We start from the raw sequence: 26,787 nt of genomic DNA, 5'->3' as shown, positions 1-26,787 counted from the left end.
ATATTACAATTTCAGAAAACATGAATTGGAATAGATTTGTTTGTTAAATTATTGCTGATGTTTCTCCAATGTTTCATACGAATTGGGTTTGGTATAGTGTGCAGAGTGTATGTAGACTAATACGTGGATAAGGAGCCATAATAGCAGGCAGGGAACACGCAGAGCCATAAAATACTTTATGTCTACCAGCAGTCACTAACCTTGGTTGACAGTGACTGTGATTACCGTCTGATGCCTCTGTGTGATGCTGAGAAAAATAAAGAGTCTTTGCTCTCTTATAAATTCCACAATAAAACAAAATGCTGAAGTATAATCTTGATGTATTACATATCATTTTTAATGTGTCGAAAACTCTTTCCAACAAAGCAAGTCAAGCACAATGAAGCACATAAACACATGATGAAAGTTCATGAGCTAATTCACGAGAGAAGTAAAGCAAAACAAACAAAGTAATAGTCTACATTTAGCATACCATTAAAAAAGAACAAAATACAAAAAACAAATAGGCCATAACACAACATAAAAGTGTCTATAAACAAAGTTAGACTGCTCAGAAGACACATTATTTGACATGACTTATCCCTTATTTAGTGCTTAATGGGAAACATTTACAATGTTCATAGATGTTTGATACTGAAATAAATCAGTTTAATGGTACTTAGACAAGCATGAATTCAAATATCTACCTTTGTTTTGGTCTCAATTCTAGGGTTACTTAAGCAGTACCAGCAGAGTCATATATTTACTTGCTTTCTATGTAAATAAACGCCCAGAAGAGGACACCATTCATTAAAACGAGAAACATAATATTATATCGTCATCAGAGCAGGAGAGCAGCAGTTCAGGTACGTCCAGATGTTTTTTTCATGGCATTGATTGGTGGCTCCATGCTGAAGCATTTCTGGACCTGTGCTGTAGATTCAGGAGCAAGGATCCACCGTAAAACTATTAACATAATGACTTCCCTGTTTAAGTGGATTGTGGCTATGTATTGTAAAACAAACTCAGTTACAGACGCTCTTGATAAACTTTCTCTTCCGTAGAAAGTGATATTTCTTCTCGTATTTCTTTCTAAGGGACAGTGTTATTCAATTGGTTGTAGCACCAGAGCTACATGACAGAAGATAGTCATTAGGATGAGAAGAAAAAGACATAATGCTGTATCTATTTGATGAGAGAATATGTATTATAACTGACTCCATGATGACACACTTTTCTTGATGGTTTTGTTTTGGTCACATCAGCATTTTGGCATTGTCAAAAACTTCCGTAGTGGCGGTGGTGGAACACAATAGGAAATGTCATAAAGAATTCAAGTAAATCAAAAAAAGTGTCCTCCTTGTCCAGCATGAAGCAAAAATCCTGTTTTTCTCTTTGCATCAGTGAGTCCTGCATTTCTTTGACTGTCACTCTACCAATATGCTGCAGAACCAAAACCAACAGAGTGAAAAATATAGTTTTTAAGGTGATATATTCTACATCTTAATGAATGATGTCAAGCTTGTCCGATTTGATGACAATTATTTATTTATTGTTTTACAGATAACATACTTCACAGGGTTACCTTAGAGGTAAAATCTCCTGACAGAACTCTGTTTTGACTCTCCGGAGACAGAGGGGAAGATGAACATACTTTTATCAAGCACACATTGTAAACAACTGAGCAATATTTAAGTCTAAATGGCGTACCATAGAATAGGTGAGAGACAACAAAATGTAAGTAAGAAGATGTGCCCCTTGCTTGCAAAGACAAAAGTTTCATTTTTACAAAACAAATAATGGTCACTGACATATTTTTTCTACTTTTTTTTTAGTGGCTGAGAGGTAGAATGAAGTATTTTCAGTTAAAACCAATGATTTGATTTATTTACTTTATCATATCATTTCATCATAATGGGTGAAAACATTACAAGTGATAAGTAACTCCAGCCCTCTGAATATAATGTGAAATCTGTACAAATGTCTCCATTGATTGGGGTATTGTTTTGATTTTTATTGTGAAACCTTTTGTTTGTATCCCAAATGTCCAACGTTATAAGCAGAGGAAATATTACTTTTTTCTGGTAAGGATTTCACAGTACCTCTCCAAACTGTGGGGCAGTGAATTCCTTTGTTTAATACTGTGAATAGCAACGTCAGTCCATGTTTTCTTTTGTAGATGAGGTGGAGCGATGGATATATTCAGTTGGAAGTATCCGAATGAACGCTTCCGGGTCCTTCTGTGGGCGAAGTCACTGACGAAGGAGTCGGAGCATCTTGCCAGCCACCATTTGTCTGTGGAGATAAGACAGGAAGTACTTAGCTTCATGGTATCACATTGTACTGTTTGATACCAGTTTGGCATACAAGTGTCTTTAAGGACAAGGTTGGCACTATCCTATATTTTTCTTTCTGGAAGCAAATCCCATGAACACCCAAACAAACAATAAAGTGATCCCAGTATTGCCTTCGTAGAGCCTGATTCATCTTATTTCTGGAAAATGATTAAAAACATAATATCAGTCAGTCACAATGCTGGGCTGTACGCCATTTTTTCTGACCAATAAAACAGACACTTTTGTTTGTTTTAAGTCATCCCACATAAGCTGTTCTTCTGCAGTGAATACTAACTAAAGCACCAAATGTGTATCAATCCGCTAATGAAAATATTAACTATACCTTTCATTTTAATTCTCTTTTAGTACAAAACAACATTGGCCAGCTGAGCTGAGCTATTTTTTATGAATGCACTATATATATATTTATAAAATATTTACAGCCTTTTTTTAATAGAATAGTTGGATATTTTGAGGAAAGCACTTTGCACATTTTACCACTAGTTGTATGCATTGCATACTACATGGTATTTCGTTTTTTGTTTAGGCCGTATAATAAACCTGAGGGGGGTTGTCAAGAATAAAGGAAATCTGCGCAGCAAGCTTTGAAATAGTCCAGTCTTTGAAACTCCAAGTAACATTTCAGCTTTCGTACGGATTTAAAAATATTTATAATGTGGAAATCAGGAGTAGCAACCTTTGAAGCTGGTGGTAGTGGTAGGTGGATTTAGTTACCTTTGGAGACCTTAGTATCTTTTTTTACCTGTTGCCAGTATTTGTGTTAAGCTAAGCTAATCCTCTCATTGCTGTGGCTTTATGGAGAGACAGACTATCACATTATTTGTTAAGTTCTTTTTTGACGAGATTTTTTGACAATAAAAGAAGTATAGAATATCCCAATCCTTATCTTTTATTTAAAATAAATGAAACAGGATATACTGCATCGCTCTGCTCATGCACAGTATGGGAAAATAGCTTCAAATTCAGATAGAAGTAGCTTTGAGTAGGTGTATTTGGTCCTTAAACTAATACAAATCAAATTTGAATATGAAAGCTTACTCAATAGCAGTGATTTCTGTCCAACTGCTACTTTACAGTCAGGAAGAAAAAGTGACAAACACTGTTTTTAAGAGACTCTTCATTAAAAATATTATAGCGACACTTCCCTACATCTTTCCTGAAAACGGCCCACATAATGTGAGATAAACAGAAGAGATGAAACACAGAATATGCAGACCTTTCATATATCTCAGAATACACCCCTGAGATGGTTGATAAAAGAATAAATTATCACAATGAAAAAATAGCTCTTTAAAGTGGAGCCCTTCTCAAATCGTGATAAAAGGTTGACTCAAGACCATTAAGGACATTAATTGCAATTTCCACGCTATTAGTGGAACTGGGGACATGCTTTGGCAGCCTCTTATTTCCAAACCCTGTAATTTGGCGTAAAGACTGTCTATCACGGCATTCAGAGGCAAGAGGCGAAAAAAAGAAAGAATGAGGGAAAAAACATTTCCAGTCTTTGAGCGAGGCAACACCCACCAGCAATTTGAGGGGTGTAATTGCCGTCAAGGATAAAGAAGGAGAGGTGCACCACGAGAGTTCAGTCAGTAGATCTTGAGAGGGAAAAATATTATCTCGGCTAAATAAATACAAGAAACAACATTTAGTTCACTAGCTTTATCGAAACACTGCATTTTTTGTTCAAAATAAAATTATTATAAACTAACTATTAAAGACTGTTTTCATCAACACCAATATAATTTTCTTTTTTTCTTTTGTGAGACTGATAAATGATTATTTTCACTTGGGCTGGATGATGTAGGCCTAAATTTATGTCGCAATAAACTGCCAGAATTAGTTTTATAATGATTAAGGCAAATCCGAAAGATAAAAAAAACATCATAACACAGCATCATATTTGAATTCCTCATGGATATTTCTTATTTATGTGTCTTGATTATAATAGTATTGTATTGTATTATAGACTACTTTGATTGGTTGAACTTAAGGTTATATGCCATTGTTGAAGCTATTCTTATAAAGGATATTCAATAAAATCAGGCAATTCATTCTTTAATAAACTATTTAGTCCTAGTTTTACCACTACATCTCTGAAAATCGACAAATCATTGAAGCTTTACATTTCTAACTACCATTCTTGTTTGAATAGAAAATACGTTAAAATATTTTATATGACGGAACACAAAGGTTATTTTTTTGTCCAGATGGTTAGAAGGGTTTGTAAGTATCTTGGGAATAACTTCAGAGCAGTGGTAAGATTTATTTAAAAACCTAATGGCCTTTTTAAAGTTCACATTTTTTGTTTGTTGCAGAATTGGAGGCTAAACTCTTTGACTTTATACTAATGTACTAATACTCATACTTGGACCAGTCATTTATAATACTTTTATTTATAGTCAGTATTACAATTGGATTGTCTTTGTTGCCAAGCCCAAAATCCTACAAGCTAGATTGGATGTTTTTGTTTTAAGGATGTTGTCTACATTGAACACCTATTTCCAGTTGTGCCAGTTGTATGTTGGCTTGCTGCCTACATATTCTTATTTTAGCACGGGGGGTGTTGCAGACTTGGCTGTCAGTGCCGCTGTTCCTGTGGATGAATGATTCGACCAATGTGCTTGGACTGTTAGCCCAAAGCCCCGTTCCTCGTGTCCCTGTGACTGTCGTATTGATTCTGTTCAGCCCCGCGCAGCCTGTCGCTATGGATCTACATGCGAACACATCGCCTCCAGTGTTGCCATGTCCCGCCCCGCCCTGCCCAACGTGGAGAAAACCGACCCAGCCTTAGACAGGCTAGTTAAATAGTTATTTTAAGAATGAGCAACTTGGAACTTTTTTGTGAGCTGATCTTGGGAGGTATGATTTGCCCTATGATGCCAATGTTAGAGCAGCGTCGGGAGGGATGATGACACCTGTGTCCTTGTTCCTGTCGACTGCAGGTGTCTCGCTAACGCTAATATCCTACGACAGACCAGGAGCGTGTCCAGCTCCTCAGCCTGGTAGCTGCCTCATTTCCTGCCACTGAGGGCACGACTGGAGCAGGGGGGGCAACCGGCTGGACCACAGCCCGAACTCTGCTAAGTGGCACCTCAACGCACACGCAGAATTACCCAATATTATACACAGGCATGGGAAGGAACAAAGGATATGGAACTGCATTATATAATTAGGATTACAAAAAAAGCTATACACTGTTTCAGAAATAAGGGACAAAAAGGATGTAACCTTTAGAAAATGTTTGATTCCTTAAAGGGAAGATGTAAAGAAGTAAAAGTGAGCAACATCACAGTAATGGGCACGTTCTGGCTTCCAGCGTGTGCACGTGCCTAAATCATTATCAAAATGAAGTCTCACTAGTGTACTTAAAGCAATGCTTGGTCAAATATAATCCCCCTCTATAGTCTGCCTACCAGTTTTCTCATAAGGCATGTAAAAACAACGATAGAAGAAGAATAGCTCTTCTCCTTTAACAACTACTTTTTCTCTTGCTACTTGCAAGTTTTCAAAAAAGGTTTCTGATAGTTTTTTCTTTCATCTTGTCTTTGTTTGCATATTTTTTATTAAGTCATCCAAAATTAACACAAAGCAACCATGTTACTAAATCCTTGGATTAGGTAATTCACTACATTTTTTTGACAGGCAATCAGCAATTGTATCGCAATACATTTTGTACGTTACCCTGATTATACACATCTTGGATTCATTTCAAAGTGAGACAGCAGAGGAAATGTAGAGGAGGACAGAAGGAGATTGTTTACAGGTCTTACGTTGATGCCCTGTGGACTGTACATCTGGCTGGCAGCGAGGCTGTCACTGTATCCTCCGGTCTGGCTGATAACATGGCGAAGGGTATCCACCTGGAACGGCAGGGACACAGACAAAAGGCCTGGTCAGACAAAAGCTCTGGATAACAAAGACAGCCATGCACAAGGAAAGGTCAGTCTGATAGTGAAAGGGTACAATAAACAGGAAAAGGTTACAAACAACGAATCTGAATGATTTGGCTGCTATTACAAGCTGGATAACAGACGTTGCAAAAGGACAAAAGAACAAGAAAAATGACAATGAGTAACTAGTTATTCATTTATTTGTATTTGTGTTTTAATAACACATCAAAATCAGACATTACAAATGTAAAGGTGAGTCATTCTTCTACGTGTAGCTGCACACTACTCACAATATTGTTCACTGTGTAAGCAGACATAGAGGCTTGTTTTCAATGGCACACAAGCAGACTCCATGTTTTTTTTGTGTGGTTGTGTATTGTGTGATATATGTGTATATTTCTAAATTTAGTGTATTGCTTTTAATTGTATGAATTGTTTTTTAATATCTACCTGCCAAGGGACTGCAGATGCAAATTACCTGTACCTCTAACTCTGGCCCAACAGTCTGTGTGACCCTGTTAAATGATCTATTGAAATAAATGTATGATCTCATGAATCTACTCATTAAAACATGTTAACCCATTGTCATTGCCAATAAAAATGTGGTGCAACTGAGGTCTTTCATTTCCATGTCCTTTGCAGATTCACCACTGTAGCGCTTCAGGTTATGCATGAAAACACCCCTGCCTCAGGGATTTCCCAACAAAAAAACTCAACAAGCCAATCAAGTGGAAGTTGTACTTCCTCTTTTGTCTTGGCTTTCTTTTAATTGTGAAACCCTGAGAGCGAGGCCATTCTTATGTTCAGACAATAACCCTTTTAAAGGAACATGAGTTTTAATAATTAAAAGGCTAACCCTGAAGACCTCTTTACCTCATATGAGGCTCGTCCCTTTTGCATATTCATTAACGACCTAAAGCGTTTGGAGAGCTGATCTGAATAGAAAAGGGGGGATGGAGGGATAGGGAAATGATGCCAAAAGCACCGAAACCAAATGAGAATATTACCACGGGTGGTGATTCCTTAATTTATGGTGAGAGTTGTAACGCTGAGAAACATTGTGCTGGTCATCACTGTCCACTGGGGCAAGGTCAGGGCGCTGCAGTGCACCAGTGGCTATGTGAACTCTTGTCAGGAGTGCTGATGAGTGTTGCACCGTTTCCAAAACTGTCTGCAGTCGTCTACTCAATTGTGGGTTGACAATGAATTCTACGTTAATGTAGAGCTTCAGGCTAAGTGTAACCTTTGTTGCACTGTGTAGGTCAAGCTACTGTTGGCATCTGCACTCCCGACCGGACAGAGGTGGAACCATTTTAAATGCGATCTCAAGAGTTTGTCGACTTTCAGTCACTAGAGCCCCTTTTTCCCACTTGACAAAAAAAACCCACTCACACCTGCCATTTGTTTTCAGTATGAAAGGTCACATTCGGCATTCATTCCAGCGATAAATGATTCTGCAGTAGTCACAAATATTTATCGGCTCCAGCACCGATCGGCAGTGATAGATACATTACACCCAGGTGGAGGATCTCATTTTTGTCTCCCTTTTTGCTAGTGCCATGCTATGAGACAAGTTATAGTTATTTGTATAGCAATTAATACAATCAACAGGGATTTGGGCAATTATTATAAGTAATTGTACAAAAAGTATATTAACTACAAAAAATACAATTAATATCCTCTCCTTAAAGCCACCAGAGTCCTTGGACAACAACAGTAATGTTACCTCGCTGACCATTATAACACACACTTCATTCAAAAAAACATCTCGTCAAAAACGTTTTTGTTAGTCTTTCCACAAGATTCAGCAACTATGGTTCAGGAGAGACTGAATAAGTGACAAATATAAAAATAATAATAAAAATATTAACCACCATTTATAATCTACCCTCTTTCCGGTGTTTTAAAGACTTGACACGGCAAAAAAAGAAATTCTTACTCATCTACTAGAAATAGAAAAAAGGAGTACATTTACTATTTTCTAGCAGGTTTTCTTATGCTTAAAAACCTACATATCTTTGGTGGAAAAGGGTGTAAGCTTGGAGAGGCGCCTACCTGGGATTGTATGTTGGCCCCAACCTGCCCCCCTTGGTACGAGTCCCCATTGAGGGACTGCACACTCATGAACAAGTCTCCGGAATTTGACATGTTAAAAGAGCCAGCAGAACCTGAGAATACACAGAGGCAGAGAAGAGGGAAAAGAGCAAGAGGGTAGGACAAAGGAAAGAGAAGAGAGAGACAAAGGAAAGAGAAGAGTAAGAGAAAAAGGAGTTAAAATGGTCATGCTTAAGCAAAAGTGCATTGAGTGGGTTAGTTGGTGGGGGCTGCCGGCATCATGAAAAAGGCTTTCTCTGCTAACATGCTACAGAATATCACTGAAGCTTAACCTACAAGGAAAAATCAACCAGCAAGATCCATGAGACAGAAAATCATCATAAAACTGTTTAAGTCCAGTTAAAACGTATGGATTGTATTGTTGTTAAATGTCCGTGCTGCTAGTGTTTCATTAAGGAAGTCATAATTGATCCGCAGGAAGACCCAAAGAATCGTCTTCGTCCTTTAATGGACCCCAGCTCCCCAGATGTAAAGAGACCATCGCGTAACTTGATTTCAACACCCGGTCCTAATCCAATACAGTTGCGAAGTCTCTATATGACAAAAGACTCCGCTTGCCCTCTGAGCAGCTTAATGGCATGCACAGGGTCAACCGGACAAGAGGCAGGACAAATTAACGTCCACAAGACCAAGAGGTCAATAACAGAGACGGAGAGAGAGAGGGAGGGAGAGACGGAGAACATGAGTGAGAGAGGCAGACGGCAAAGGAAAGGAGGAAAAAGATGGAAGAGGGAGAAAGCCTCATTATATTACTGTGTTAGGAAAGAAAGAAGGAGAGAGTCCTTCTGTTGGAAAAAAAACCACCAGAGATCTTGAGTTGGGGATCAGGTGCAAAGAATAAGAACTTTATAGTGCTCTTGATCATCTATCTGCTAATGTTTTCTTATTCTTCTAACTATAGAGTTTATTTGTATTATAACTCAGTGGTCTGTAGGGGCTCACCTGCTGAATTGGGGGTGGATGGGGAGTTAGCCTGGCTGCCTTGAGCAGACACACTGGTTGCACTGACGGCGGTCCTCGCTGCGTACATGTTGGCCTCCTCTTGGAACTTGCCGATGTTTTTCTTGTACCGGATTCTTTTGTTCCCAAACCAGTTTGATACCTGTCAAAAAAGACAATGACAAAACACAACTGTTGAGTCGTAATGAATTTAAGCTGATATCCATGCACACATCAAGATGACCACAGGGGAAATAAGCACTCAGGCTTTAATGTGTTTCTATTTTCAACAATTTCTAACATGTACAATGACTGCAGTCCAGTGGTATTTATTTCTTTTAAATCATTGAATAAATTCAATCAAATCTAGAACCACTGGGCTAGAAAGAAAATCATTTGGAAACTGTTTTGCATGCTCTGACCAAGATTACGTGGAACCCTTCTGACTGGACATTTCTCAATTAAAAACACCGCCATACAAATAATAATATGAACAGACATTACATATAGATATACATTTTATCCAGCACATTTAGCAGCGCTCTCAATATTAAACGTACATGTTTTTCATAATTAGAAAAATACAGTTTGTATCTTTCAATTAAAATCTGTTTTAAAAACACAGGTGACAATAGATTTTGTTCGATTCAATCGCCTACACAATATCATTTGTGTGTTTACTATGAGCTCTAAGAAATCAATCAGCAACAAATTCTTACTGTTATACTTTCAGCACCATACCAGCCCATCCCACATGAGATAACACACCAAGAAGGATTTGGATTTAAACATTACCAAATGTGGACTCCGAGGGCATAGATTCAGTAACATTTGACTTGCAGTGTTGAATATTAATACTCAATGGCTAAGCCTGAATTATGCTTCTTGTACCAGTTAGCACAACACACGTGGCGGAGTAACGTTGGTTTGGTAAGGCTAGCTCCTTCCAAATGCAAATCACCAACATATACATTTTTCTTTTTTAAAGAGATGAAGATTCAGATCATATTACTTTCTTCTAAAATAATATAAAATATATGACCATAAATGTTAATATAATGCAAAATGTTGATACAATGTATCCCCCAGCTAATAGTTCATTTAGATTTGAGTTTTACTTATTGACCATAGAATCTTAAATCCTGCAAGACCTCGATTGAGTAGCAATAATAATGTTTATTTTGTACGATTGGTTACCTGTGACATTGTGATGCTGCATTTCTTGGCCAGCTCTTCTTTGGCCTCCTCGCTGGGATAAGGGTTACTGAGGTGGGAGTAAAAGTACTCGTTTAGGATCTCTGTCGCCTGTTTGTTGAAGTTCCTCCTCTTTCGTCTGGCAGAAAGGAAACAGACAGAGCAGAAAGTTATTAAAGATAAACCACTAGATTTATTCATTATTTAAATCAGGATAGTTCAGTTTATTTGAACAATTCTGAAACAAAAAGGAACAACAAAAAAAATGGTTAGACACATTCAGGAAAAAAAAATCTGACCAGTGACAACAAAAACACATCCACCTATATTTAAAATAAAGAATAATATTGGAGCACAATGTATGGCTACTAAAACATTTTTTTGCCCACAGACACACACAGACCTGGCGTCGAGGAAGCGCGAGCGCAGGATCATGACGGCCTCGCAGGTGCTCTGTTTCAGCTGCATCTGGATGGAGTTGAACTTGCGGTGGATGATGCTGACCATGCGCTCAATCTCTTTGGGCGAGATGGGTCGTGTGCGAGACTGCTCCCTCAGCAAGTTCATCACATGGGTGGTGAACTCATTGCACGCCTGGATGCACAGACAGACAGGATTCATAAAAAGAAGACCTATCACGGCCGATCAACACTTACAGAATGAACAAAAGGCTGAAATTGGATTCTGGAGAGGCCGCACCTTCACTGGTGGGCCTTGGCCTCGTAGAAGCCCTTTTGACTGTCTATCAGCACCAGCGTTAGCGGGTATATGGATAGTCTAAATTAAAGCAGCAGACAGTGCGATGTTTCGCGCCAAACAAATGTAATGGCGAGTCATACAGTGGAGACTGCAAGACTCTGAATATTAAAAAGACTTCTCTTCAATGGAAGAGAAAATGTGACAAGTGAAGAGAAATCTAAAATGACAGCAGGCTTTCAGTCCCGTTAACGTTCAAGAGGTTTAAACTGTCTCGCTCTCTTTTTTACTCCATCTTTCAGTCTACCTCATTCTCTCTCTCTGTCTGAATCAGTCACTGGATATGACTGCGTTCAGAGTCAAGGTGTCTGTTGCTTGTCAACACCAGGGTTACGTCAGTCAAAGTGATGCAGAGAGCAGCCGTTCTGCTTGCACACACACGCCAGACACTACTCACTCATACGCGTGCGAGGTGTACATAGCGTGGTGACACAAAAATGCTCAGGTGTGTATTGACTGTGACAGTTAGCGATGACTAGCCTTCCTTGGAGAAGATGACAAACCCAGGACGCTTTGACTTCCGAGGAAATGACAAGATGTTACAGTCTTTGGAAAAGAGCTGGTGTGTGACTGATATAATGCTGCTTGCCTGCTGAAGATAACATCTCTGAAAGCTTGTCGTGTCAGAAGTTGGCCTGTGAGAGCTGATTTTAAGAGCATTATGCTTGGTTAAAATATTCTGAGGACAATAGCTTACTTATATACCATTTAAACCGGCTTATTTCGATGTTAGCTTCATAGATGGAGCTTTTTTCAACATGCACCGGACAGGCAAGGACAATTGAGGATAAGGACTCAGTTGCATGTTTTTTTTAAACATACAGAAACATAGGAATTGGGGTAAAGCATATACACTGGATATAAAAAGGATAAATATAAATTCTACATCCCTGCATTCATGCATTTTCTTTTAATTATCATTAAAAAGAAAATGTTTTTCAGCAGTCAGGTAGGTTATTGTTCATCGCCCCTGAAACTGGTGTAAATCTGTGTAATGTACCACCACTACATCTTTTGTCCTCCATAGAGAAGACAGTAAACATGTTTGCAACTTAGTTATGTCAAGACACATATTTTTGTGCATGTCAACAACGTAATAATTTATAAAGATTAAAATCACTGACATTTTTTTTTAAGTTTTGTCCATATCCACCACCAGTCGAGACGATTTCCAACTTTTTCAGTAGTTGCACATTTAAACAGAAAAGAGAAATTTGAAATTACAACACATCCCATAGTCGTCACCTGAGTAGTGGGAAGATTTTGGAGGAGGAGACAATGATAAAACAATTAAATATACTGTTGCTTAAAAAACTAGTATTCAAAAGGTGGAACATTTAAAACAGTGCTTTTTCATTCCTATTATGGGGTTTGAATTAAAGCTTAGCGCAGGATTACTGTGTAACATCCACATTCATTGTGTGGTACATGGGAATACCACATATGCACATTTTCAAATGACAATATTAATTTGTGTTACAGAATAAATAAGAATAATAACAGCTGAGAAATGACCCCCACCTGTTCATATTTCTCCAGCTCTGTGTGGTAGATTTGTCTGATCTGAGACAGCTTGGCTCGGTAGTCGGAGTGTTCTGTTGAGTTGTCTGCTCCGACGCCGCCAGCGGCTGCCGCGGCGGCTGCTGCTGCCGCCGACCCGCCACCTTTCTCCGGCCCGGCCACGCCCTCCGCCAGCAGCATGTTGTCCAGACGCATCAGCTGAGGATCTGGAGGCTCCTCCTCCTGGCCGCCACGGATACTGAGCACTGTGGAAGACAGGAGAGGACGAGGTGAGAAACTGATACAGCCCTAGTTACATCGATGTTCAAAGCGAGAAGAAAGGTGTAATAATTCTGAGTGAGAAAGAGCCTTAACTGCAGCCTACAGAGTGAACTCCTGTTATATGGCCATCGATGTAATAGTTCAAGTCTGTGCCATAAAACCCTGCCGCCTCACAGAAGCCGGCAGCTAGGCAGGACCATAAAACTATAATTTCATCGATTCTGACTATCATTGCATGTAAAAAAATAATTAACACAGCCTTCCACGAGAGTTCATCTTTCATTGCCCTCCTTATGTTCCGGCTATGTGTAGTTTTTGGCTGATGGCTATATTATCTTTTCAGATGCTTTCCAAACAGGAAAAACAGTAAGTAACTAGGTAAGTAAGTAATAACACACGTTAGACTCAGCTTGTTCATGCAAAGACACTTTCAAAAAAAATTAAATGAAGCTACTGTTAATCATCAAATCCCTCCAGAAGAAGTTACACAAATATCCGAAAAACAATCAAATGTATTGCCAAGTAGCTCTTGTTCAATATGCTTTGGTGCTTTTTTGGTATTGTTAAAATAAATTAATAACTAACATTAAGAGTAGAAAGAGAAGAATACAAAATATTATATAAAAGAAAACTAAAAAAACAATATGTACAATAAATATAGAATAGAAAAAAACCAGAAGGAAAATATGGACATATACTATTAAAAGTATGTACGTTGTTACTGAAATATATACAAAATATCTTCCTGAGATGGATTGTAAGAGCAGTAAGGTGAAATTATTGTAGTACTCCCTCAGTATTAAGCTGTAACAAAAAAATATAAGGTCAAAGTGGATGTGCAGTTTTTAGGAGTGTCTACTCTTAACACATAAATAACTACACAGTTCTAACATTACACCTGTAACACCTGTGCAGTTTTCATATTGTAATCTCCAATTGGCAGGACAAAGGATGTCCGTACAATGGACACTGAGGTCTGTTTACACACAGGTTGGGGGGGTCTGAACCTGCACGCATTCACACTCCTACAGCCGCTCAGCTCTCACTGACACTCGGCTCCCACCGTGCACAGAGTGAAGCGTAAACACACAAAGAAAGCCCTGCTGAGACAGACACACGCACAAAACAACATTCACATAATGTATGTACACATAACTAATGCAGTCTTGCTCATATCCACACACCCAGATCATCTGAGAAATATATGTAACGCCGGCTCAAATTAAGTAGTGATGTGAGTCTTTTGGTAACCCACGATTTAAGACGATTTCAAGTCTTGTCACGATTAGATTGAAAAAACAATTCTGGATCTACTCGAGTTCACTGTGCCTTAATAAAGGCAGTGAGGCAAATGAAGGGCTGAAGTTAAGTGTTTTTAACAATATGAAGTCTTTATTTTTGTAAAGATCACACAAGGTATCTATTTACGCTAAGCGTGTACAAATCTTTTTTTCTGGGTATGTTTACATTTTAAGTTACTCAAAAAATAAAAAGCATACAAATAATTGCTGCCTGCTACATAAATACTATTGCGAGTTACGCTTAAAGCGTAAATCAGAAGCTTGACAATTTCCAAAACAACTCTTAAACACAGTCACACTGTAAAACTGTGAACAACACTATAGTGACCCCATTTTCTACTGTGGTACATTATGACAATATCTAGTTTCTTTTACATGAACTCATTTCTGCTGTAAGAAAATATATTCCCAATTTGGGATGAACAAAGGATCTATTGATCTATCTATCTATCTATCTATCCATTGATCCATCCATCTATCTATCGATCAATCTATCTATTGTAGAAATTACGTTTCTTTAATTCATTTTTAGAAGTTGTGAATTGATGTGTTGTTATCTCGATTATAAATGACTGTTTCCCCACACAAACCGTATAAGGCATAGAGGTTTTTCATCCTGAATCTTAATTTACAGACCAGCTGCACTGCTCTGCCTCTCTCGGCCACCAGAAGGCTCCCTCGGTAAAGCAGCAGAGCGTCCTGCATTTCTCCGAGGTGCTGAAAACAGGCGACCAGGTGCAGCCCTCCATTCCATCCACTGTCTTCAAGGACAAAGACAAAGCCCACGCTGCCACAAAATCTTTCATATTCCCTTTAATCTACGCATCTATCAAAATGTTTGAGGAGGGCGATCTAATACTACACCCTGTATTTCTTCTCCATGATGACTGGGGACAGTGAGGGCAAATGACAGGTTGTGTGACAGAGCAGTGAAGCCATATTGTAGCCCACAGTCACAGCAACGGCTCTTTTGTAATGAGGATGTAAGGTTGAGTCGCCCTGTGACCTTTCTGGAGAGCAGGGGGTCCAGATGGATTCCCGGGGAGCTTGTCTATCCTGGTGCTTCTCTTTTCAAACCCCATCCCCCCCTCCTGCTCCTCTTTCCTTCCCTATCTTTTCCTCCTCCAGCAATAACATCATCCATTCCCATCAGCTCCAACACGTGAGCAAGCTCGGCTCAAGAGGCAAATGTCAATGGCTATCAGACGGCTGGAAAAGGTCAGGAGTTCAGATGTGGAGCAGACGCATGTGTGTGTGTGTGTGCCTTTGCACATGGGCTGGTGGACGGATATGTGGATATTTTTCATGTGAATCACACCAGCGGGAAATTATAACACTCGCCAATTTAATTCTGACAAAATAGTGGCACATCCCAACCAGAGGGGGAATCTAATGAGCCTAAGAGTGATTTATTCATTCCCTCCAAGTCCCTGAGTGCACAACTAAAAGCATGAAATGGATTAAATAAATACAATTAATAAGGAAAATCAAACAATTCACTGTGCTGTGGCATAATTACCCTAACCACAGCCATCAGCTTTATTTATTTCTGTTCAGTAATAGCAATGAAATTGATTAGACCTCAATGCCAGTCAAAGTGCTCGTTGTGAACTCTGCAACCATGCACTATACATTAACATAATCACCTGACAGCGAGAAGGCCCTCTATTACAATACATCACATGCTCACATCACTTTTATTGCAACGCCAGAAACCTTTCATACACACTTTCAAGTCTATTATACCAGAAACAAAGTCCATACTGCGCTTTCCTTATTCCACGGGCAGTCACAGATTAGTATCTATAAAAGGAAGATGGCCATCATCTCATCTTGATCATTACCGACAGACTTAATTGAACAATGAGAGGACACAATTCCCCCTCTCTGTCACTTCCTACCTCCCTCCCTCCTCCCTCCTCCCTCCTTCCTCAACTCCTTTGTGCATGCACTTGTATAATTCCTTCCCTGAGATGTGGGGCACTAAACCCAAAAAGGCAAGGCATAAAAAATGAATACGTATCATAAACAATTCCCGAGCAGATTCCTGAATAATGAATGGAATTCTAAGAATAAGCCTTTGTTTTTGGCTATTGACAAAATTAATTTCTGCTGTTTTACTTCCTTAAGGGCTGGCTCATACCCATCGCGCCACTGCCTGCTGTTTGCAGACAACAGGAGTGTAAATAAACATGACGATTAAGCCACCCACTCATACAGGGGATATCAAGGTGCACACACACAAACATACACTGTGTGCAGGACTGTAATCACACACACACACACACACACACACACACACACACACACACACACACACACACACACACACACACACACACACACACACACACACACACACACACACACACACACACACACACACACACACACACACACACACACACACACACACACACACACACACACACACACACACACACACACACAGGATGAATACGCAGCTATGCACATTGGCAGACTACCCTGAGCACCCAGCCGGCGCCCTGCGAGTGCTTTTAAATGAAAACATGTTTAATTAATGATGTTGAAGTATTCTGTCACAATTAGGAAGATTTACGGTCAAACAAGGCAGCAGTGATGTCCCTGACAGCCATGATGAAAGTTTACCCTTCCTGCCTCTGACTGGCAGTTATGCAGCCAACGCTGGACTGGATCCATTTCCCATCAATACAGTAATGCAATACACTCTGCAGCGCTGAAGTGTATATATGTGTGTGTGGGTGTGTGTGTGTGTGTGTGTGTGTGTGTGTGTGTGTGTGTGTGTGTCCTTCCTTCCTTCCCTAGCGCTTGTCCACATCACATGACCCCAGAGAGGGGCAGGCAGTGGCTATGCTCTGTATTGATTGTGTGGGCACACGTCATCTAGGGTTTCAGCAGTTAATAAATCAGGCCTGCTCCTGACACAACCGTGTGTGTGTGTGTGTGTGTGTGTGTGTGTGTGTGTGTGTGTGTGTGTGTGTGTGTGTGTGTGTGTGTGTGTGTGTGTGTGTGTGTGTGTGTGTGTGTGGCCTGTCACAGACCAGTCAGCAGGAGTGAAAGCGACAGCCACATGATAATGTAACATCACCACCATTCATCCCTGCCACACAGCATTCTGAGACAAAACAACAACAACCTAGGAACCTGAAAAAAGAGTGTGATTTACAGCAGACATGACAAGTATCACTAATACAAATCCTCCCCTCCACGCTCCTCCAAGGAGTTCAGCTTCCTGCTCTCATCTGCATGTGATGCAAGCACAATAAAGCTCCACAGACTTCATGAGACGCAGCACGTTATTTTATGCTGACCCACACACCAGAGGTAAACTACAGTGCTAAGCAATGCTATTATCATTACTGAGAACACTAAATGAACATTATGTTACATTACATTTACTGTATATGTGGTCATTTATACTGAAATTAATATGGGCTTTAATGTAGAAAGGACAGTTATTATGGGATTACTAACCGTATCACACAATAAAGTCTATGCAATGAAAACAATTGCTTTATTATAAATATTGTGTTATTAATTTAGTCTCAACTGTAAACGGAATGCTCTCAGTGGTGTAGACATGAACTCATAGGTCTTAAAATGTTGTCTTTAGTAGACTGGCAAGGATTATAAATCTTTCATATTTTCAACTCTTGCCAGAGATATAGTCATTTTTATTCCATCCCTTACACATGGCATCTGAACTACCCAAAATACACCTCCTACAACAGGAGTTTGCTGTGGAGATTTGGATATGTTATGTTAGCGGCAGTTAATGTAGCCTCGAGACACTAGCCTCACTTATCAGATTCTTGCAACTCCCTATGGAGCAACAAAATGCTTTCAACAACTTTAATCACACACAAAGTAATACTCCCTCAGAACTGTAAACAGAAAATGTGTAAACTCAGTGTTCATCCCAACCAAACAAGCAGCCAAACAAGGGATTTTCCTACATACAAAAACAGATTGAAATTAGTCTAAAGGTAAGATTGGTTTTCTTAGTGCTCCATATATATTATAGTTTAATTTTGATTTAAATGCCAGCATTACACATACAGCATTCATCTTAAAAATGCAGCATTGTGCCATATGTCACATACAGTTACTAGTAGAGGTAAACTACAGTGCTATCATTATAAATGTAATAATATCCAATCTACTGTATATGTGGTCATTTCTTGAATCTGGGCTGTTATAAAGAAAGGATAGTCATTATGAAATCACCAAATATAGCTTAAGTCTATGCAGCAAGGAACAACTATTGTTTTAATCTGAACACTGTGTTGTAATAGTTTCAAAATGTTCTGGTCTGTAAACTGAAAGGTAGATTTGTGGTGTATCATGGGAAACTTTCTTAGGCCAAAAATGTTCTCTCCATCACCAGATAATGGGAAGCTGTACAACCTCCATACACAAGGGCATAGTCATAAAATACCTCTAAAACAGCTTTATGTTTTATCAGCCATCTCGAGTATCATGTGCAAAAGGGGGCAGAGCTGGGGTGTTTGTATCTGACACTGGGTGGGGGGAAGGGGGATACCAAGGACGAGGAAAAACACCAAAGAAATACTGGAGGGACCGGCCAAGGCGAGGACATGTGGATGGCTCAGGCAAGGAGCGAAGAGAGTGATGGAAGAAAAATGAAAGGCGAAAAATAGAAATGGAATAGGAAAGCGAGGTGTCAATTAAAAAAATGAACCCCAGTGCATTTGGGAGGTGACAGCTGGTGGGAGACGAGCTGACAGGCGTCACATTAGGCGGATTTGGTGGCCGCTCCCCTCATCCCCTCCTTTTTATTTTATTGCCTCCTCTCCCTCTGTGTCTCTCCCTCGCTAGCTTTCTCCACTGGCGATCGGTAGTTTCTCATGCGACAGTGGTGGCGGCAGCAAGCGAGGCAAGAACTCAGCTTGGTGTTTTTCAGAACAAGTTCCCCCTGCAGCTACTCCTAATAATGGTAATTATCGTCATCATCTGAGGCTTAAGCAGGCCAGTTTGAGGCCTGAGGGGCTGGCCTGATAATGAGGCAGCCAGCGCCAGAGGAAAAGACCATTCGGAGCACCGCCCCGCCACCAAGCAGAGAACCCCCATTTAAGAGTCTTCATTAAAATAATTCATTATTCAGAATAGACAATATATTAGCCCCCTGGCTGTCAGTCTTTCTTAAGGTGTCATACAATATATATACTCTTCATTGAATCAAACTCATGCTCAGCCCATGCAGTTTGAACAGCTCCAGGCTGCACTGGAAACCACGGTAGCTGAATACAGTAGCTGAAGAGAAGTCACGAGCTTGTAGCAGCGAGCTGCACAGTCGGCCCTTAAGCAGAGAGACAAATTACGCTTTTTCACTGCAGCACGTAGGACGGTTGGCCCGGCCCGCTTCTTTTTGCTTTTCCACTAGGGGTAGTTCCGGCTCAGGGCTACTTTTTCACCTTTTTTCTGGCTCTCCAAAATCAAGGTTCTTACCAGGCCAACAACCGGGCTGAATATGCTAAACTAGTGACGTAAACACTGTTGACTGCTGAATGGTCAGAGAGAATCGCTGTCAAGGGGGCTACAACTACAACAAAATGAACATATTTTACCGTGATTTAATTGTAATACACGTTTCAAAATGATGCCGAAGTAACAACATACTGATACCGGTTAGTAAAAACCATGAATTAATGCTTTGACAAGACGGCAGGCGAAAAACCTTTTAAAATGCGTGTTTTCTAAATGGAGATCGGCTAAGCTAACGTTATGCTCCGACCGTCCACACTCACAACAACGGCCTACAGACATAAATAAAGCAGCAACTGTATTCGCCATGACAAAGACAGTCTGTGGTTTGTACTTGTTTAAATTTGGTCTAGTTTCTGAACAGATATGAGGAGCTGTGAGCTCTGAGTGCTAACAGCTAACGGCTGATGTTTTGGTTTTGTGGTTCGCATTGAAGATGATGTCACGGCAGTTTTACGCAGCCTACACTGCGTTACTACAGTTACTGCCCGAGCTACTAAACTGTAATGGAAACGCAGCATAAAGTGAGCCTGGCCTACCAAGGCCTAACCATACCGTACTAAGCCGTGCTAGGTCCTGCAGTGGAAAAGCGCCAAAAGACATCTATGGAGAGAGGACCACAGGAAAACATAAAGTACACTGGTCACACTAACTTTTTGTTAAAGCTTTGGCAGGGCTTGGTATATTGTCACGTTTCTTAAGGGGGTTTTAAGCAATAATGGCATCTAAATTTGAACCTGGGCTAATATTTCAATTTGAACATATTTGATGAAAAAAACACCGAAGACCAATGACAATTCTAAATCCAAGGTAAAGCCTTAACTGTGCTTTAACCCGTTTAATCTTTAAAGCGCATTGGGTCGTAATGTAGGAGGTTTAATATTAGTAGTATTTAGTTTATACGCTACAAAAACACTTGAACATTTCACAAAATACTACAGAAAATCGTACCAATTTGTCAGCAAATAAAGGCTTGGCTCTGATGAAGTGACAGCCAGCATAGTGATGCTGTCCAGGGCAACAGTTGGTGAGGAGGTGACGTGTGGAGGAGCCAGGAGGAGATGGTCCATGACAGTTAGCGTCCTGCCCTAACTGCTGCCCTACAAGCCCTCCCTACGCACCAGGACAAGACGTGAAACAAAAGGTCCAGTAACACAATCCACCTCAAGTCCCTGCGGTGTGTGTTCCTGTGCATGGCACATTTCATAAGGCTCCGCTCTTTGACTGGTGATGAGTTTATGCGAAGGTAATTAACAGTAATTAATCCTTAATTACAGCAATTAGCAGAGTCGCAGTAAATTAAGCCACATCTGGAGGCATGGAGCAGGGCTACACAAGCAGGGGCTGGGCTTTTTGACAAGGGGGAGACGCAGAGAGCATGTGACGGAGATTGTTTAGGTCTACCTGGGATGCTCAGGTTGCCGTCCCTGCTCCAGGCCCTCGGCTGGGATTTGATACAGCGTGTGATCTCAGATGTGGCTGTTGGGGCAGGGTCTGATGAACAAGGAGGGCTGAGAGAGGAGCTTTATTTCTGAACAAAAGTGTTTCATCTCAGGGAGAAAGGCTCCCTTAAGCTACCACGCAAGGACACCCACCATATGGCCGCTCGTAGACAATAGTGCTGGTGGTTCTGCTTCGCTGTGCTCGGCTTCACTCGACAACATGTGAACATGCCTTTTACACGATGGCGCTAGATAGCAAACCTGGCTGGCAGTTTTTCTTCCCGCGTGTACAAATGACACACAACTGGGAAAACGTACGTGAAGGCCTGCTCAAATCAAAGCAACAACTTGAAAACAGGTATTTAGTATTTATATATTATTTAAACTCTTTGCACACTGAAATATAATCTTCTTTCGGCCAATGTTATTTCAAAATTAGGACTATGAGCTCATTAACACAAAGAAGTCGTAACAACAATCTTTCCAACTCTGGAAATGGGACAATCCCAGGAGCACCTGAATGCAACACTGGCCTTGGCGTGCCTTTCTAGTTATTATTACCCTGTATTCCATTCAGAGTCACATGGTCCAGTCTGTACTATACTATTAAAACATATTCTGAGGAGTTACTTAGATTATCCCATGATGCATTTTGTCTCCAGTGGGAGCAATGTCTTCCATGATGACAATGCTCCTCCCCATAAAGCACAAGTGGTCACTGAGTGCTTTGAATGGCATGATAATACTGTTAGCCATATACCCAAGCCTCTTCTGTATATAGATATGATCCAATTGTATATTCTATATATAGATACGATCCAAACGGGGCACCTACGTATCTACAGTATCTGGTCAAATAAGTGTTACATCAGGGAGTACATTTCCTTTCAGAATAATAAGAATTGACAGGTAAGGTCAGCTCTGATACTACAGTGTAATGCTTTTGGCTTTACCTCCTATATTTTGGACTCAAAGATTGTACTGGAAGGATAACTGGCACACTCTTTAGCTTCCCTCATATCTGTTTAACAGAAGAAGCCCTGAAGCCTCCCACAAGTTCAGATCACACTCTGACAAAACTACAAAGGACACTGCTGTGGTCCCATGACAAACCAAGGAAAAGCTAAAAATATCAGCAAACACTCAGTGTGTGGTGGGTGTGTCAGAATGATTGAGATTGAAATTGCAGCTGATAATGTGATTAATATCACAATATATTATTTGATTAAACGATTTTCTGTAGCTAATCATTATTTTCATTATTGGCCAATCTGCAGATTTTTCTCTTAACCGATTGATTGTCTATAAAATGTCAAGACACATTTTAATTTCAATATGATGTCCAAGACAAAGATATTAAGTTTGTGATCATTTATGAGACAGAACATTATTATTCCTCACATTTAGAAAACTGCACATTTTTGGGACTTTTAGTAGTTGCAGATTAATTGTCTTTCAATCAACGCATTAAATAAATCATAATCATAGATCTAGTTTTGTCCAAATCTGTGCGGAGGAAAATGCAACACATTCTGATATTTCAGCAGATGTTTGGTATTTTAAATTGCAGCACTGAATCTGGCAGGTGGACCAATGCCATCCAAATGTTAGATAGGCTTTGAGGGCCCATTAATATTGTAACACCTGAGGGATTTGCTCCAGTGGGAAATATAGCCTTTCCCTGAATTTATCAGGGAGCCTCCCATCAAGGCAGACTAAATCATACCAGCTTTGTTTTGCTGTGTGTGCAGTTTGTTTGGACGCTGTCACGGCTACAGAAATCCCAGTGAGGTTTACTGTTTGGCCGAGACTGGTGGTGCTTGGTCTGCCTCTCGCTGTCAGGAGAGAAACACAATGTGAGGGATCACTGTCAGTTAGTGAGACCAGCAACTGATCAAACAATTGGTTCCTTTCTTAACATCCGCTTCGCAATCTCCTCTTTAACCTCATCAGTGAACCAGATATAAGTGACAGATTTAGTTTGAATAAACAAAATAGACCACTTAAAAATACAAATGAGGTGGTCATTCCTTGTGCATGATTGGTCACTCCACACTACTGAAACTGTCCAAATGCAGGAAAAATGTAAATCATATTTAAAGAATGCTTGCTATGAGAAGCTGCAGCCCCTGAACTCATGAGGACAAAAGCAGAACTGGACTTCTTGGTATTATGCTGTGTGTGTGTGTGTGTGTATATGTGTGTGTGTGTGTGTGTGTGTGTGTGTGTGTGTGTGTGTGTGTGTGTGTGTGTGTGTGTGTGTGTGCATGCGTGTGTGTGTGTGTGTGTGTGTGTGTGTGTGTGTGTGTGTGTGTGTGTGTGTGTGTGTGTGTGTGTGTGTGTGTGTGTGTGTGTGTGTGTGTGTGTGTGTGTGTGTGTGTGTGTGTGTGTGTGTGTGTGGAAGGGGTCAGTTTGGGACAGAGGTTTAGAGCTGTAACAATGAATATGACAATGCAATGCCTGTAGGCAACGAGAGAGAGAGACATGGAGAAACAGAGAGGCAGAGTGTGTGTGTGTGTGTGCGTGCGTGCGTGCGTGCGTGTGTGTGTGTGTTTACAGTGGAGGTAGTGGTCCAGGCAGTCTAAGTGGCCCGGCTGGCAGGCCTACCACACCACTAGCGGATAAAGCCTAGTCATTAATCACAGGCCTGTGGGATCGTCCCACTGTAGCAGAATACTGGGTCAGGGGGAGCTCCTGCTGTCAATCATGATTGTGTGTGTGTGTGTGTGTGTGTGTGTGTGTGTGTGTGTGTGTGTGTGTGTGTGTGTGTGTGTGTGTGTGTGTGTGTGTGTGTGTGTGTGTGTGTGTGTGTGTGTGTGTGTGTGTGTGTGTGTGTGTGTGTGTGTGTGTGTGTGTGTGTGTGTGCGTGTGTGTGTGTGTGTGTGTGTGTATAAATGTGTCTTAGTCGTGCATCGGGACTCTAAGCGGGGGAGTGTTTTTTTTTATGAGAATGTATCATTTTGCCTCCAGCTAAAAAAAGCATATAGTTCTGAGGAATTAATGCATTAATGCATACACCAGCGTGCAAGTGTTAGACGTCATTTACATGAAAAGCATATCGAGCCATCCGTCGGGAATGAAAGCACCATTTTCTGCCCTAAAAGCTGAAGTTTGATTTTAAAAAGATAACGACAACACTGCTCTCTGTAATGCAGCAAACTATTATACTATGCAGACAGCCCTGTGGCAACAGCGGCACATGCCAGAAACACTAATATCCCATTCAAATAAGAGAGAACGCATGTTCAACCAACGCTTGACCCATTTTTTTCATGCTTCTGTTGCAGGTTATTACACTTGCAGTAGAATAGATTTTACCAAACAAAAGCACACGCTGACCCATTCAGACCAATGTGAGTTGGGTCACTGTGCCGGTCTGAAAGGGTGACAAGGGAAATATCATCTGCCAAAACAAACATAAATTCTTTGGACTCAAAACATAAAAATAAAATCTGCTGAAACAGATGAGTTAAGGACAAAGGAAGTAGGGATGCAAAATCATATTTGTATCAGTATTTTGCAAGTAAAGGCTTTAAAACAAAGAAATATTGGCATTGTATATTTCGTCCAATATGACAGGCAGATATAATATATGAAAATAATTTTTTTCAACATGTAACCTTAGCTAAAATAGTTTTTTTGTGAATGTGTACATTGTAAAAAAACATTGCATTTTTTTTCTAAACCTGTCTCAGCATGATAACGGTAGGTATAATAATATGAGATTCTTGGTGTGTGCTGCCTTTAGGTGGAAAGAATATGTGCGTATACTAACAATTGGCCAGAGTGAGTTGAAAAAGATCATACATCCCTAAGGTGATGGCTATATTAATACATCTTGGTATACTTTCTATATACTTGTTAGATATTGTGCTTATCAAACATGAGAGCCTTTGCTCATTTATGCCAATCAGAAGACATTGCATTGATGCTGTGGTCAGCTCTGTCGATATAGTGAAGTGCATAATGCAGAGGTAAGGATGGATCAGTCCTTCTTTGTTGTAAGATCAATACAATATTATACTATGCATTCATAAAAATAAGTCAATAAAATGTAAAACCTTACATAGGATTAAACCGCAACATTAACAAATTAAATCACATTAAATGTACTATAGTGTAAGTTCAAACAACATCAGTGTTGTCACAATAACCCATATTTTTCGTCTCACTGCACAATAATTTAAATACACAAGAAAATGTTTTATTATTTTCCCTCATTTGGTTCTGTATGCTGAAATTTCAAATGTTGCCTTCAGGGGTTCAACCTGTGCAGATGGTGCTGAGATAGAGAGGGGGAAGGAGAGGAGAAAGAAGAAGGACGGTTTCAGATAGAGTCGCCGTCTGCAGCAAAACATTCAACAGTCAGACAGCCGTAACCATGGAAACAGTGTCAAACGATCTATCAGGGCTGCACTCAGTTCATTTTAACCACCTCACCAAACCGGGGCTGAGAACATACAGAGGACTGGACACGTGTGTCAAAAATGATCAACACCACCATGGTGTTACAGTTTATTCCTCTTGTAAAGGGACATGTTTTTTCTTTTTGTAATCCACGTCATTTCTCTACACGATGTTTCACTTTCTAAAGACCTCAGGGGAATTATATCTTTAGTTTTTACTTTTTGTAATTATAATAAAAAATGTAAACAATTATAAAATCAGTTCTACTTGATCACATTAGGACAAAGCAGCAACTTAAAAGGCAACACATTTTAAATAGTATAACTCCACTGTCAGTGTCTCTTAAAAAGCAACATATTTCAATGTTATTCAGTGTCAAGAAATACAAATGTCTTTACATTTAGACTTGGCAGAAGGGTTTTCTTTTGTAACATTGATCCTTTCTTTCATTTTCCAACTGTAGGCCTATGACACTTAGTTAGAAACATTTATGTAATGCATGTATATCAACATAGATTTTTCAGTTTTCTCTTTTTAATTGAATTATGTCAAATGGAGGCATAATATGCATTCAAATGTTTTTTTCAGTGTGGGGAAGTGTAACAAACAGTTCAATATTATGAAATTAACTTTATATGATAATGAACTGACTTTTCAACTGGATCTGCCTCTCCTCCCTCCCTCCCTCCCGGCCCCCTGGGTGAGACAGCAGTCGTATTCTGTCGGTCAGCCTCTATACACACCTGCATACCCAGCTGGACCTCTCTTCTCTCTCCCTCCCTCCCCCCAGCTCTACAGCGCTCTACTCCCCAGCTGTCCGTCTATTTATAGGCCCTGTTTCATTTCCACACCTGCAGGGAGGCAGAGTTGTCACAGTGGGCCCACAGAGCCTCTCTGGAATACTGCATGGGAATGAAAATGCACCTTGCTGATGCAGAAACTTATTCTTGTCACTCCCTCCCCGCGGACTCGCATGATACTGTTTTGTAGTGGATGTGCCGTGCAGTATGTGGTGCAAAGACAACGAGTGAAAAGGAATCTGTGTAAATAAGATCCCCCTGTGAGGAGTGTGAGGTATATTGGCATGGATTGCACTTTTTGAATAATCAAAGCG

The 26,787-nt window shown here is 40.2% G+C and overlaps 1 protein-coding gene across 4 annotated transcripts in view; it reads right to left on the bottom strand.

The window, feature by feature from the left end:
• Positions 1–308: 308 nt before the first annotated feature.
• The window catches only part of pbx1a (pre-B-cell leukemia homeobox 1a), a 65,169-nt gene continuing 38,690 nt past the window's right edge, over positions 309–26,787 (bottom strand). The window contains exons 5-12 of one of the 4 annotated variants that reach the window (XM_079650065.1): positions 12,755–12,999; positions 12,358–12,408; positions 10,881–11,071; positions 10,481–10,616; positions 9,287–9,446; positions 8,285–8,397; positions 6,110–6,199; positions 309–2,274 (exon numbers count right to left, since the gene is read on the bottom strand). In XM_079650065.1, the coding sequence (XP_079506191.1) occupies positions 2,182–2,274; positions 6,110–6,199; positions 8,285–8,397; positions 9,287–9,446; positions 10,481–10,616; positions 10,881–11,071; positions 12,358–12,408; positions 12,755–12,999 (1,079 nt within the window). In that variant the 3' untranslated portion in view covers positions 309–2,181. The remainder of the gene's footprint in view (positions 2,275–6,109; positions 6,200–8,284; positions 8,398–9,286; positions 9,447–10,480; positions 10,617–10,880; positions 11,072–12,357; positions 12,409–12,754; positions 13,000–26,787) is intronic. The other 3 variants (XM_079650067.1, XM_079650066.1, XM_079650068.1) reach the window with 3 other exon arrangements.

Source organism: Notothenia rossii, assembly GCF_949606895.1.
Source record: "Notothenia rossii genome assembly, chromosome: 9".
NCBI lineage: Eukaryota > Metazoa > Chordata > Actinopteri > Perciformes > Nototheniidae > Notothenia > Notothenia rossii.
This window is presented reverse-complemented; position numbering and strand designations above follow the sequence as displayed.